The sequence below is a fragment of the Carassius gibelio genome, chromosome A7, assembly GCF_023724105.1.
Source record: "Carassius gibelio isolate Cgi1373 ecotype wild population from Czech Republic chromosome A7, carGib1.2-hapl.c, whole genome shotgun sequence".
NCBI classification, from domain to species: Eukaryota; Metazoa; Chordata; class Actinopteri; order Cypriniformes; family Cyprinidae; genus Carassius; species Carassius gibelio.
This window is the reverse complement of record NC_068377.1, coordinates 18,883,042-18,897,920: the sequence shown is the minus strand read 5'-3', so window position 1 is coordinate 18,897,920 and position 14,879 is coordinate 18,883,042. Positions and strand designations below refer to the sequence as shown.

The 14,879-nt window shown below is 38.5% G+C and overlaps 2 protein-coding genes across 2 annotated transcripts; one reads left to right on the top strand and one right to left on the bottom strand.

Moving 5' to 3' along the window:
- Positions 1-5,880: 5,880 nt before the first annotated feature.
- On the top strand, positions 5,881-8,468 carry LOC128016723 (uncharacterized). The gene is made up of 5 exons (XM_052601435.1): positions 5,881-6,194; positions 6,397-6,529; positions 6,652-7,366; positions 7,799-8,017; positions 8,129-8,468. The coding sequence occupies exons 2-5, from the start codon at positions 6,403-6,405 to the stop codon at positions 8,337-8,339; spliced, it is 1,272 nt and encodes a 423-aa protein (XP_052457395.1). The 5' UTR covers positions 5,881-6,194; positions 6,397-6,402; the 3' UTR covers positions 8,340-8,468.
- Positions 8,469-8,666: 198 nt separating this feature from the next.
- On the bottom strand, positions 8,667-13,164 carry LOC128016722 (G2/M phase-specific E3 ubiquitin-protein ligase). Its single transcript, XM_052601434.1, has 13 exons — positions 12,766-13,164; positions 12,431-12,563; positions 12,182-12,297; positions 11,785-12,088; positions 11,565-11,628; positions 11,329-11,377; positions 11,179-11,231; positions 10,932-11,018; positions 10,275-10,591; positions 10,016-10,197; positions 9,573-9,745; positions 9,227-9,441; positions 8,667-9,143 (listed from the first exon to the last, which is right to left on the bottom strand). Exons 2-13 carry the CDS (start codon positions 12,555-12,557, stop codon positions 8,908-8,910), a joined length of 1,923 nt encoding a protein of 640 aa, XP_052457394.1. The 5' UTR covers positions 12,558-12,563; positions 12,766-13,164; the 3' UTR covers positions 8,667-8,907.
- Positions 13,165-14,879: the final 1,715 nt, after the last annotated feature.

The following is a 14,879-nucleotide window of genomic DNA, read 5'->3' as shown; positions in this document are numbered from 1 at the left end:
ACACACTGTCCTGCAAGTGCATAAATGTGCTGAAAATCTTTGAACCAATTTGGTGATCATGGTCAAAAATGTCCGGCCTTTTAAGTAATGCTTTATAATCTCTTATTATAATTACCAAATCTAGGACTCAATCTTTTTGTCAACTGTATTTTTCTTTTTCTTTTTTAGCTATTATACCCTGTGTTAGCATGTTTTAGACAGAAAAAAATACACATACTGTACAGCGTATATAAGTACACTGTTGGACTCTCCAATCAAAACACAATCACAAGACAAGAAGATAATGAACTGTGTTTATCGATTTCACCTCAACCAAAGCAAGAAAGGGACACTATTCTTTAAAGAGCAGTCTCAACTGTATAATAACAGCTTAAGGTGGATGACTCTCCATTCCTGCAAAGTGACTTTTCATTCAGCATAATATAATCTCTGCAACACAAATAACAACTAAAGTTATGGCATCTGAACCTAAAGCAACTCTTTTCCTTCTCCATCCTAACTTCTGTAGGGGATGAGTAAAATTTGATTTGTATTTCCTGAAGGAAATCAGCAAAAAGCACAACACAGCGAAAGATTAGTGTTCTAGTTTAAAGTAAGATTAGATTTCATTGGCTTTGGCTCAGTGACAATGATTTTATGTAAACAGACTGCTGCATTAGAGCTGCTTTGTCATTGTCATGATACTAAGCAAATGTTTTCAGTCAGTTGTGTACAAGAATCAACACTGTAACTTTGCAGCACAAAGGTTGGTTTTAAATAGTTAATTTTAAGCAATGAAGACAATATCATAATTCAATATGGCTGTCAGTTTAGGCACAGTCACATTAGACTTAAAACATGTAAAATACATAATTATGGCAATCTGTGATGTTGGTCAAATCTTCACATGTGATTAAATATTTGATCTTCCGTGATCAAATGCCTAAACAGAATGAAAATGTATCACCGCACCTTACAGTTTTAATGCTAAACATGCTATAAAAGTGTTACATTAATAGGTAGTTTTGACACTTTCCCAATCATCTTTCCTTACTTTTTAATAGAGTTTACAAAAACAAAAATAGATAGCGCAATAGGCTGAAATGATCTACAAAACACAATTTAAATGGAGTCGGTATGTTGAGCAATTTGTGCTCATCACCACCTCGGAGAAATATTGCATTGCAAGTGCATTGCAATGCATTGCAAGCTCTGTAATCACTTCTTATGTCATAAAAGTCCCACAATATGTTGACTGTTCACATCTCCGTGTTACTTTGAAAAATGTAATCATACAGCCATTTCCAGCCACTCATAACAGCTGCTCACCAGAAGTCCAAAGGTTGCTCACTAATCTAGCAAACAAATTAAATAGTCAAAGTTCGCGTCAAATGCATAAATAATGATTCACAAGTGTACGACAAGACTTCTCACATCATTCCACCATCTTTCTGTGCCGGCACACATAAACACATATATGCATGTTTCAATTCATGGCCTTGGGGTCCTGCGATGTGTAAACATTTTCCAGCATATGTTCAGTTCCATGATTAGTATATTAAAACTCCTAAAAGTCAATTTTAATTGGAAGCCAAGTTAATGGGTTTCTACGTTAATGAATTTAAAGCTCTGCAGATAATTAAGTGAAGTGTTCGGAATTTTGATACGTTGACATTTTGAGAATGAACAACCTGGAAACTAAATGAATAACACAACTAAGATCTTAATCATGCAAATTTAAAAACACAGCAGATTATCATGGGTTTCATATTGCCCAAGTATTAATTACACTTAACTTATTTATATATTTAAATCCACTTACATTTACTGATCGTATTTCCCAATTGCAACAATTATTGTCCTCCAATAATTAATATACTCAAAAGCACATAAATAGAGCTGTGTCAGGTTGCTGGGAATATCAGATACAGGTTTGATTCACTAGACTACACAATTATGACGAAGACTGGCGATCTGACAATTGTCCAGAAGACAATCATTGACACCCTGCACAAAGGAGGGTAAGCCAAAAACATTAATTACCAAAGAAGCTGGCTGTTCATAGAGTGCTGTATCCAAGCATGTTAACAGAAAGTTAAGTGGAAGGAAAAAGTGTGGCAGAAAAAAATGCACAACCAACTTAGAGAACCGCAGCTTTATGAGTATTGTCAAGCAAAACTGATTCAAGAATTTAAGTGAACTTCACAAGGAACTGTCTGAGGCTGGGGTCAAGGAATACAGACGTGTCAAAGAATTTGGCTACAGTTGTCATAATCCTCTTGTTAAGCCACTCCTGAACAACAGACAACGTCAGAAGTGTCTTACCTGGGATAAGGAGAAGAAGAACTGGACTGTTGCCCAGTGGTCCAAAGTCCTCTCTTTAGATGAGACCAATTTTTGTATTTTATTTGGAAACCAAGGTCCTGGAGTATGGAGGACGGGTGGAGAAGCTCATAGCCCAAGTTGCTTGAAGTCCAGTGGTAAGTTTCCACAGTCTGTGATGATTCGGGGTGCAATGTCATCTGCTGTTGATGGTCCATTGTGTTTTATGAAAACCGAAAGTCACTGTACCCGTTTACCAATAAATTTTGGAGCACATCATGCTTCCTCCTGCTGACCAGCTTTTTGAAGATGCTGACTTCATTTTCCAGCAGGATTTGGCACCTGCCCACACTGCCAAAAGCACCAAAAGTTGGTGTGCTTGACTGGCCAGCAAACTCACCAGACATGAACCCCATAGAGATTCTATAGGGTGTTGTCAAGAGGATCATGAGAAACAAGAGACTAAAAAATGCAGAAGAGATAATGGCCACTATCAAAGTATCCTGGGCTTCCATACCACCTCAGCAGTGCCACAAACTGATCACCTCCATACCACACCAAATTGAGGCAGTAATTAAAGCAAAAGGAGTCCATACCAAGTACTGAGTACAAGTACAGCAAATTAACATACTTTCCAGAAGGCAAACAATTCACTAAAATGTATTTTATTTTTATTTTTTGGTCTTATGAAGAATTCAAAATTGTTGAGATAGTGAACTGGTGTGTTTTTGTTAAATGTGAGCCAAAATCTTCACAATTAAAAGAACCAAATACTTAAACTACTTCAGTCTGTGTGCATTCAAATTATGTAATACATGAGTTTCACAAGTTGAGTTGAATTGAGTTGAACTTGTTTATTGAAACTTTCCCACGGCATTCCAATTTATTGAGATGCACCTGTATAAGCATTCCATCTAAAGAGAGAGAGAGAGAGAGAGAGAGAGAGAAGCATGCTCTGCAGAACAAACATTTACTTCAGCAACACTGCAGTGGCACCGTTTTGAACATCTAATCCTCTATGACAGTCACCCTGAGAATATTACCCTGTGAACCCCGACACTGAGGATTCAGCCATGTGCGGAGATCACTTGCTATGCTTACACAAAGCTTTAAGCAGGACATTCCAGTGCAGATGGGGATTTAGTCTCCTCACATGTTCACTGAGAAAAGTCCACAGTGGGAATCCTATCTTCTAATTAATAAGTGGTTTATGTGGTCTACACCCAATAAGATTGGTACAAAAGACGTGAGAACAGCCCTTATAACATCACAACCAAGAATCTCGGAACACCTCTGGGAATGCACCACTACACCAAATGCGTTTTGTTCTAGAAAGTTAATTGCACAATCTACAGACTTGTTCCTGTGAGTATTACAATATAATGACTCAGTTCGAACATGAAATTAAAAGGGAAGGACTTTTTATGAGTGGAGATAATCTTAATGGAATAGTATTATTGTCAAGCAAGGAGTCCTGCTTAGCTTTGATGTTCACTCCAATTGTTTGATGATTAAAACTTCCATTAGTCTACATTGTCAGACATAGTTCAACACCTCCAGATACTAGATTTATTAAATGGATGTGGCATTTGGTGTAAATGCCTTTGAATTCATTAATTTTCTGCAAAGAAAACACCACAATATGCAAGGTACCGTTTTGGTAACAGTTTTTACACCTTTTAGTTGCTTATTAGCATGCATATTACTAGAATATAAGCCATGCATTAGTGCTAATTAAGAACATATTAATGCCTTATTCTACTTGACCTTATTCTACATCCCTAATCTAACCCAATACCTAAACCTAACAACTACCTTACGAACTATTAATAAGCATCAAATTAAGAATTTATTGAGAGAAATGTCATAGTTAATAGTTAACAAGTGTTACCTATTCTAAAGTGTTAACTTTTTTTTTTTTTTTTTTTTTTTTTAATCTGATTGTGAAGGTAGTCAGAAAATCAGTCTAGATTATTAGGGTGCATGAAAACAAGTACCGTGTTAATTCAAATAACACTGTAATAACTCTACATTAGCCATAATTTAATAAGGATACGAAAAAAGGTAATGATTACATGCTAACCATTCTGCAACCTCAGTGATAGCCTCAATTACATGATAAAAGGATAAATTGATATGCTGTGGATTAAGTAAAATAGCATGAGAATGAGGGAGAAAGACGATAAATATTATTAAAGAATAATATAAAGCACAGAGACAAACAAATGTGAGTTAAAGTTTTTTTTGTTTTATGGCTGGGGGGGAGGGTGAGTTGTGTTTGTCTTTGTCTTTGTGACAGTTGCAAGATTGAAAAAATGGAAGGTTATGCTTGCTTACTAATAGAGTTGGGGTACTCGAACTTGGACTCGGACTCGAGTCCGGACTCGAGTCCAATTTTGAATGAACTCGGACTTGTCACGCACTCGGGTGAATTTGTACTCGGACTTGACACGGACTTGAACATTTTGGACTCGGAAAATATTCAGAGTACAGTCGAGTCCACGTCATGTAAAACCAGCATAAAATTGAAATGATAAATTAATGAATGTCTCCCCTTCTGTCATTTTACTGCACCACACCGGCAGGCAGAAGTCTCATGCTTGCAGACGAAACACACGCACCACTCACTGGATATCAGTGTGGATTAGTGATGGGAAGTTCGATTCTTTTCCGCGAACCGGTTCTTTCGGACGGTTTGATTCAATAAACCGGTTGAAAAAAAAACAGTTCACCGGATACATAATCCATTGCGATGTATTTGTTATTAAATGAACTTACGTTTCGTCAGATTGCCCTTCATTAAAGCCCTCGGTTTACCCGCACTCATTACATTAGCACAAAATCAGTTCAGAATCAATCACCAAAAGAATCAGTTCGGTTCAGACGCGCTGTGAGTCAGTCGGCTTCATGCTGAATCACGAATGCGCAGTATCATCAGCTCCTCGGTTCTCGAATCGGACGCGTCCGAAAGAAACGGTTTTCGGTTCAGTTTACTGATGATCTGAAAACTGATACAACCGGTTCTTGACTCGAGAACGAGAATCGCTCAAAACCCGGGTAGGAAAATCTGACAGGGTAGGATAAAATGTCAGGACACCGGCACATGCTGCAGTTCAGTATCATCAGCTGCTCTACTCGTGTTCATGTTCTGTTTACTACAAACTCAGTTTGTGAATCTGTCATCATTAACTATAAATACAGTACAGATATTTCATAAATCATCCCTTATTCATATTAAACATGGAGTCTTTAGAGTCTTAATTATTGTCCAACTTCCCTGAAAACCCCTTTGGCCCATACATAATCTACAATATACAGATTAGAAACATGTAGCCCCTATCCTAAAAAAAAAAAAACGTATATATATATATATATATATAGATAGATAGATAGATATAGTTTTATCACACTTTCCGATGTTTAACAAAATACTTGAAAATTTACACGCATGCGCAGTATCATCAGTTCATCGGTTCTCAAATCGGACGCCTACGGTGGCCGAGAAGGGTCACAACATGTACAAACGCCACAACAACTACATTTTCAGAAAACACCTCCAAATTCAGAAAACACATGCAAACGCCGCCACAACAACTAAATATTCAGAAAACACCTCCAAATTCAGAAAACACATACAAATGCCACAACAACTACATATTCAGAAAACACATACAAACGCCACAACAACTACATATTCAGAAAACAACTTCGTCGATTTCACATCACGTACGCTGCAAATATTCACAGCACGAGCAAATAGGGAAACGAACTGCAAACTGCGAAGACACAACGGAAATGTTTCCAGGGGGGGCCATAATCAGTGACGGACCCGCATCCATCCGGTTGTCTTCGCGCTTCTGAATGTGCGCTTTTGTTGCTTATGGCTACAAGACGTAAGTGTTTCTCTTTTATTATGACAGACTTGTCGATGTGATCTGATACCGTGTTTTCAACATATTATCCCCATAACGTATTAGTCCACTGCCAACGCTGTTAGCTGGAAACTAGCTCGCTAGCTCGCTTCTGGTCACTAAATAGATGCATTACTGGCGTTTGTACATTGTTGTCCTGATATCTGAATTATTTATTTTTCAGATTGAAATGTTCTGTCCGTTTTGTGCTGTGCAACTGGGGGACGCTCCCAAGTTTTGCCCGTCGTGTGGTATGAACGTGGGGTTCCTTACGGAGCGTCCATCCACGTCATCAAGCGTAGGCCATGGGCCTACAGGTAACATCCCCTTGTTGTGCTCCTATTATCAACCCCCATCAGAGCATATTAGTTATTATAATGAATCTATCTCTCTCTCTATGTGTGTGTGTGTGTGTGTGTCCATAACCATGAACCCTCAGAGGATGACCTAATACATGCCTACTTCAGAAAGGACCACTCCAACGAGATTATTAGAGATTTTTTGGAGTCAAAGCATGGGATTGTTATGAGCCTGAAAACTCTAAAAAGAAGGCTGAAACGGTTAAACCTAAGTCGGAGAGCAAATTACACTCCACTGGAGACTGTGAATGCTGCCATCACTACTGAATTGAATGGCTCAGGACAGCTGTTGGGCTACAGGGCTATGTGGCAGACCCTGCGACAGAAGCATTCACTGACAGTAAAACGAGACAATGTCATGCAAGCCCTCAGATTATTAAATCCAACAGGAGTATCTCTCCGTCATAGGCGCAGATTTGTTAGGCGATCCTATTGCGCCGCAGGACCCAATCAGGTGTGGCACGTGGATGGCTATGACAAGCTCAAGCCCTTTGGGATTGCCATCAGTGGCTGCATCGATGGGTATTCAAGGCGGGTTATGTGGCTAAGTAGTGGTAGCACCAACAACGACCCTGCAGTAATCGCTCAACATTACCTGCAGTGTGTTTCGAGCTATGGCCTTCCGGCTCGTCTTCGGACAGACTGTGGGACAGAAAATGGAGACATGGCTGCCATCCACTGTTCTTTAAGAGAGGACCACACCGATGAATTTGCAGGTTCTGTCAGCCACATGTATGGCACTTCAACTGCCAATCAAAGGATTGAAAGCTGGTGGTCCTTTTTCAGGAAACAGAGGTATGTTTTTAGATGTTATAGAGCGTGTGAAATAGAAGACTTACACACATATACACACACATACATATTTTTCAATACTGTTTGATATTTCTGTAATATTTTCATAATGTTAGAATTTCATAATTCTATTATGCTGGGTTGGCACCATACAATGATGACTTTGAAAATGTAGGTTTATTTTTATGAGCGTCATTCATGGATTAGGCTGTGTACTGTTGATTTTGCAATAGTTATAACAAGTAAAAGGATTAGTGTGCGTGGTTGTTTCAAATTTGTTATAACGAGAAACAAGTGTTGCTAGTCCAACATTCTGCTGGTGAATGCAGTGCAGAATGTTGTTTTCCAAGACGGTCACATAATTTTTAAAGTATTTGTGTTAGAAACATTTATACAAAACTGAAATCACTGTGTATACTTTAACTCCATTATTAGGACACAGTTCTGGATGGATTTATTCAGTGACCTGAGAGAGAGACACTACTTCAACGGCACCCATGAACACAAGTGCCTTGTACGGTATGTGTTCCTGGGCATCTTTCAGAAAGAGCTTGATGAGCACCGAGAGCTTTGGAATAATCATACAATCAGGCCTGTCCGTCAGTCTCTCTGTCCATCTGGGAAACCGGAGACCATGTACCACCTGCCTCACAGGTTTGTTTGTAGCACCTGTATTGTCATTCAATAAATGTTTGGTTGTTTTCAATTTGAGATTTAAATATTATTCATAATGAGTTCACTGTTGTGTTTTTTGTGCGGCCTTAGGTTTGGTGGAAGGGATTGTGGATTCCCAGTGGATCCCCAAGTGTTACAGGAGTTCAAAGACCTTCTGCCACCCACAAACAGTTTGTGTGGAGATGCTAATCTCCAAGCATATTTTGCCAACTTGGAGAGACAGAGCCAGCTCGCTCCACCCATCAACTGGCCAGCTGCTGTTGACAACTACATTAGACTAAAGGAAATGGCTGGTCTTTGAGAGTGAGAGAGACAGACGTATAGCCAGTTTATTTTCTTTCAGACAGCATTGCCTCCAGTGTGGTATACTGATATGGACACCTTTAATGTTTGACACATGGTTAAATTAAAAGCAAAGATATTAATCGATTGCAATGACTTTCCCTTACTTTTTAAACCATCACAATGTATGTTTTTGGGGTTAACCCAGTGTTGATTAATACGGTATGCTGAAGCTAAAGGTGACCTTCATGTTAGATCAGTAACATTTCATGACCAATTTATGCAACAACAAATAAACTTCATTCTGACGGCCCTTGCAAAATGTTTCAGAATAGACAAACTTACATTTTCTTATATAAATGATTTTATTTCTTTAAACTGTGACAGTACTGACAAACAGTAAAGTGCGAACAGTAAGAGCAATGCAAATCTGCCACAAAAAGTTTCCAAATAGAGAAACGTGCAACTTTTCTTATAAAAAAATTGGATTTCTGTAAACAATGTAAAAGTGCAAACAGTAAAGTGCAATGCAAACAGTAACAACAGTAATGCAAATTTGCCACGAATATTAATTTCTGATTGACACCTCAATGAAGCCCAAATCCAGGGGCGTTCTTGATTCCATAATTCATGGCTTCCTCAAAGATTTCATATGAGGGTAAGATTGGGAGTTTTATTGTGTTAGCGCAGACATTAGCCTCAGGAAACCTTGCGTGTTTCTGGAATGTGAGTTGAGGCTGTGGTATTAATTTTGCTGCTGGGATTTCTTTCAGGCCTGTTGCAAACATTAGAATGTCCTGCAGAGACATCCCTGACCCGTCCTCTGTGGGGGTTGGGAGTAATGAAACATTAAGATTTATCATCCATTTGAGGACATCACTTTAAACAACGTAAAGAAAATTATACCTTTTACAGCGATTAAGTAGTCCAGCCAGTAGCCAAGCACTCTCTCCTCCTCATGCCGATTTGAGCTACCAGTTGGGCTCAATTGTGGACGGAACAGTGACTCTACAATCTCGGCTGTCAGGTCTTCCGCTCTGTAACACATGTAGGGCAGGAAAATGGAGGGATGCTGTTCCAGAGCGTTGAAAAAGTTGAGGGTAGCCAGGCCATCCTTGAACCTATAACCGGGTTGGGTTATTAGTGCTATTGCCAGTAGGACTCACTTTTGACTTAACTATTTGATAGACACTCATTTAAGTTTCATTCAAATTCTCGTTTGAATACTTACAAAGTAGTCAATGTGACCTACCTCTGGAAGGAAACATGGTTGTGGTAGGTGAAGTACCACTGGATGTAACCATCCACAACTTTTTCCTTATCCCCCAGTGTCCTCAGGCATCGATAGCATCCTGCTGTCTGAAGCATGCTGGAGTGCTTATCTGCGAGTTCTACAAGTTCCTCCAATGTTCTAGCATTCTTAATCTAGAGTAAAATAAAAACATTGAATAGACAAAATTACATTATACATGTCACAAAGGATGAGACTATAGAATATTTTAAATTTCTCTTTGACAGGAGTCTGTATTGTTTGGAATTTAAACTGTACATATTAGTGACAAAGCATGGAAGTCACTGGCTTTATTCCAGTATCACACTGGCTTTTCAAGCTACTGGGGTGTCCATATTGTTGATTGTTCATCAAAATAAAATAAAAAAAATTTTTCTTGAATATGCTTAGAAACACATAATTACCTCAAGGAGAACATTCCTGACTTCAGTATCAGGTATATCCTCAATTGGGGCCTCAATGGTCTTCACTTTACCAACCAGGTACTGGTAGAAGCTTGGGGAAAAGCATCGAGGCCCTGGATCACCATGTACAATAGAGACCGCAACCATTCTTCCAACCTGGAAATACTCATCACCTTCTGCAGCTAACAATGGCAATGTTCCACGGTTAGTTCAAATTGATTTATAATACTGTCAAAAAAAGTGACAAAAAGCTAATTACCTTTGCTATCAAATGACAGGTATTTGCCATCATCTTTGCCTTCAAAAAATCTACTGGTTTTAATGGCGTCCATCAAGAGTGTAAGAAATTCCCGCGTAGGCCCTCCTGTGTCCACAGCCTCCTCTGTTTGCCCGATGTCATCTGTGAATTTGACCAAAAGGCTACAGGTGGGATCAAATGAGGAACGTTTGAATCCCCTCAGAGCACCATCCCAGACATTAGCACGGTTTATATTAAACCTGCTACAGCTCATTGTGTTAATGTTGAATGACAGATTTGACAGAATGTCTGCAGCCGTCAGTCCAATATCGGTGTCTCTGCAACACAAGAAAGAAAAACATTAACACTGCCTTTTATGCGGATAATTAAAATATAAATCTTTTATTGACCCATTACAGTGAGAACACCATGAGAGTGTGATTAAATGTGATGGGCATAAGCATGAAGCACACATTGCAAGCTTTCTATAATTTCTGCCAGATTTTTTTTTTCTGTTAAGGGGTAAGTAAAAAAATAAATACAATGTAAATATTTACTTTAATAATTGTATGACAACAGAAACAAGGTAAATAAATGCCCAATGTAGCTTGAACTATTTAATATGTCATTAGAGAGAAAGAAGAAAAAAGGTTGACAGCATTATTTCTATCAAAGTACCTGTCTTCCTCCTGAAAGTTCTCTACGTCCTCAACATCAGAGCAACTGCTGTCAATGACAACTGGGGCATAGATCTTGGTATATGTGCTGTGGATTAAAGGAACAATGAAATACTAAAACAAGACGGTTGTGAAATTACAGTAAAAAAGGTGTTTTACTTGGTACTGTAATCCATTACATTCAGCAGTCGATAGAGCCAAAAGTATTACTGCAATGAAGAGAACAATTTTAATCCATTGTGACTTACTTGTAGGAGTCACATGATGTGTTGTTTTTTGGTTCTGCTCCTGCTCCATTGGCCTGTTGATGAAAGTAGAGATAACACCAAACAAATGAACAATAATTACATCACCACATCATTAACATAAACTTAATAACATTACAGAATAATACATACTTGCCCATCAGATGGCCTGGACATTGTTGGTGGACATTGTTTTGGTAAACTAAAAAAAACAAATAATTTGAATAATTTTATTTAAATCATAACATAAGTAATTGTTAATATGATTTAAAGAGCACAACATGCTCGATCTATTCCTTTTAGCAATAATAATAAAAAAAGAATGCTGTGAAATATCTGGATATTCAAAAATCGCTAGCACAGGTCTCAAAATGGCGCGAGAAACTTACATTTTCAGTGGAAGCCTAGCAAATGCTTCATCATCAGATTCTGAAGATGAGTCATCTCCATGACCTTGGAAAAGAGAAAATGATGCATCGTTATCAGGCTAGGTATACGCAAAATATATAGCAATTTTTCAACCAGCTCAAATTAAATTAAGAACTCACTCAATAACCAACCATTAGCAATTATTATTATTATTTTACATACATGTACTTCGATACTTACTCAAATCCTGAAGGGGGCAGATGTACAGTACGATCCTCTGGTAAGCCTTTCCAATGGCCTCTTTATAATGTTCAAGGACAAAGGGTCTGTCTGTGCCTGGTATATTTTGTACCTGAGAGCCATCAGGATAGACCAGGACATATTCTCCATCGTACATTGTGTCTTGATTAAAATCTCGCTGTTTTTTTATAGCAGCTGGCAAAATTTGTTTTGATGACCACAGGGGTTCAACATTTAATGGCAAGGTTTTCCCCCTTATAGGTTTTAACCCATATTTTGTTCTGGTCATTATGCCAATCGATATCTACATAAATAAGAAAAAAGAAGGAGGAAAAAAACATGTTTAAGACTGTGTGTAATAGTCACATTGTGACCTTAAACCTCCATATTTGCTTACCTTGACCGTAATGTTTGGTTTCTTTTTAGCCTTTGAAAAGGTCCTCCTCTCAGCCTCTTTAACTTCCCTGAACCTCATGAATTGAGCTGCTCTTCCTTGGATACTTGTCTCATTCACTAACACACACAGATTCATTATAGGTATGATTTGAGATTGGTTGATAAATTGTCGCCTTTCTGACAGCTAAAACCACGGGACGACAATTCAGTGCAGCACCAGTGGAATAGGAGCACAACAAGGGGATGTTACCTGTAGGCCCATGGCCTACGCTTGATGACGTGGATGGACGCTCCGTAAGGAACCCCACGTTCATACCACACGACGGGCAAAACTTGGGAGCGTCCCCCAGTTGCACAGCACAAAACGGACAGAACATTTCAATCTGAAAAATAAATAGTTCAGATATCAGGACAACAATGTACAAACGCCAGTAATGCATCTATTTAGTGACCAGAAGCGAGCTAGCGAGCTAGTTTCCAGCTAACAGCGTTGGCAGTGGACTAATACGTTATGGGGATAATATGTTGAAAACACGGTATCAGATCACATCGACAAGTCTGTCATAATAAAAGAGAAACACTTACGTCTTGTAGCCATAAGCAACAAAAGCGCACATTCAGAAGCGCGAAGACAACCGGATGGATGCGGGTCCGTCATTGATTATGGCCCCCCCTGGAAACATTTCCGTTGTGTTTTCGCAGTTTGCAGTTCGTTTCCCTATTTGCTCGTGCTGTGAATATTTGCAGCGTACGTGATGTGAAATCGACGAAGTTGTTTTCTGAATATGTAGTTGTTGTGGCGTTTGTATGTGTTTTCTGAATATGTAGTTGTTGTGGCATTTGTATGTGTTTTCTGAATTTGGAGGTGTTTTCTGAATATGTAGTTGTTGTGGCGGCGTTTGCATGTGTTTTCTGAATTTGGAGGTGTTTTCTGAAAATGTAGTTGTTGTGGCGTTTGTACATGTTGTGACCCTTCTCGGCCACCGTAGTAGACGCCTCCGAAAGAAACGGTTTTCGGTTCAGTGTACTGGTGATCCGAAAACCGATGCAACCGAGTACCAAAGACAGCAGCAGCAACCAACAGATGCTGCACAGCTCAGCATTGCAGGATTTGCAAGACCAGAACTGACCAAACAAGCAATGCAACTTTATGATGCAAGTTCTCCAAGACAACAAGAAATTCATAATGTCATCATTAAGGATCTCCTCATTGGCTGCACTTTACCTCTGTCAAATGTGGGGGAGAGGCATTAAATAACTGAAATGTCATCTTTAACTGGAGGACAATATAGTGTGATACAATAATAAAATAGGTTCATTTGTATTTTCATGCACTTGTAATACAATAAAACCTTTGAAACCTTTTTTGATAGGAAACTAGTTCTGTTGACATAAAATAAAAATGTTCAATGGCAATGACTAGATGTAACAGTGGTATTTTTTTTATTACATTTTTATATTGCCATTGGTTTAATGGGTTGAAAGGTTAAAATATTAATAGAATGTAAAAATGTACAATACCAATTTATAATCTTTTTTAATTTAATTACTTTCTGGACTCGGGCGGACTCGACTCAGACTCGGCCTTTAAGAACTCGGACTTGAGTCCAACTCGAACCCTTTTGGACTCGGACTCGGACTTGGACTCGATGTTTGTGGACTTGGTCTTGACTCGTACTCGACAAAGGTGGACTCGGACCCAACTCTACTTACTAAAATAAGTTGCCAATATCCAATATCCATCAGTGCCGACTCGAAATGCCTGCAACAACCCTTAACATTCAAAAACTGTCCAACAATTTGTTTGACAGGTCACATAACAAGATGAGAGGCTTGTTTCAAAAGGAGGGAAAGTTTGATTTATGTCAGAGGGCATAAGACACGAAAAGTTAGGTTACCTATGGTTATTATATATATAGCATGACCATCTTTGTTATTTCTTCAAAATTTGTCACAGATCATAATCTTTAGATTTATTATTTTAGTTGATGCCTTTATGTAAAAATGTGGAACACAACACAATCACTTCATTCTTAAGAGACTGTAACTAGAAGAGTAAATAAATAAATGTAAACTACAGCAAGTGCATGACAAAGCAACACTAAAGCAGTTATGGATAAGGGGCAAAAGTGTGTTAAGTTACTGCATTTCTTGAAAACAAGATTTTAAAGAGAAGTTTCACCACTGAAATAAATAAAGTGGAAAGGGAATGAGAGGAACGTTCCATCCCATCATAATGACATCATTATGTGTGGGGTGTACATTCAGTGGCCGTACACAACCAACAATGCTTTGAAATTGATGCAGACAGTTACTGGTCGTGGCTGAATGAGCCCCCTTTAAGCTGCTGTGATGATAATTCACAATGTTTCTAGTTTATTGTGTAGAGTGATACGATGCATTTTAAATGATTTCTAAAAGCTTCATTGGTCAAAAAATGAACTTTTCAGTGTGAATGAGTACTAGTCAGGTTAATCACTATTATACTAAACAGATTGTAAGAGAATACTCATTGCTATAAAAGGAGGGAAGAAGCACTTCCAATCATTGTGTTCTTGTTACCAATGGTTACCTCCGAAGAAACACATGCAGCCATCATCACTTTGCATCAAAATGTCCTTACATGCAAGGACATTTCTGCAAAGAATATTGTTCCTGAAAAAAACAATTTACCGGATCATCAAGAACTTCAAGAAGAG

Bases quoted from the DNA above. Each gene is read 5' to 3' on its own strand.
- LOC128016723 (XM_052601435.1), top strand. From the start codon at position 6,403: ATGTTCTGTCCGTTTTGTGCTGTGCAACTGGGGGACGCTCCCAAGTTT. The intron at 7,367-7,798 runs GTATGTTTTTAG...CTCCATTATTAG, and splicing joins TCCTTTTTCAGGAAACAGAG to GACACAGTTCTGGATGGATT. The intron at 8,018-8,128 runs GTTTGTTTGTAG...GTGCGGCCTTAG, and splicing joins ATGTACCACCTGCCTCACAG to GTTTGGTGGAAGGGATTGTG.
- LOC128016722 (XM_052601434.1), bottom strand. From the start codon at position 12,557: ATGTTCTGTCCGTTTTGTGCTGTGCAACTGGGGGACGCTCCCAAGTTT. The intron at 10,198-10,274 runs GTAATTAGCTTT...TGCCATTGTTAG, and splicing joins CCTGTCATTTGATAGCAAAG to CTGCAGAAGGTGATGAGTAT. The intron at 9,144-9,226 runs GTATAATTTTCT...CAACCCCCACAG, and splicing joins CTACTTAATCGCTGTAAAAG to AGGACGGGTCAGGGATGTCT.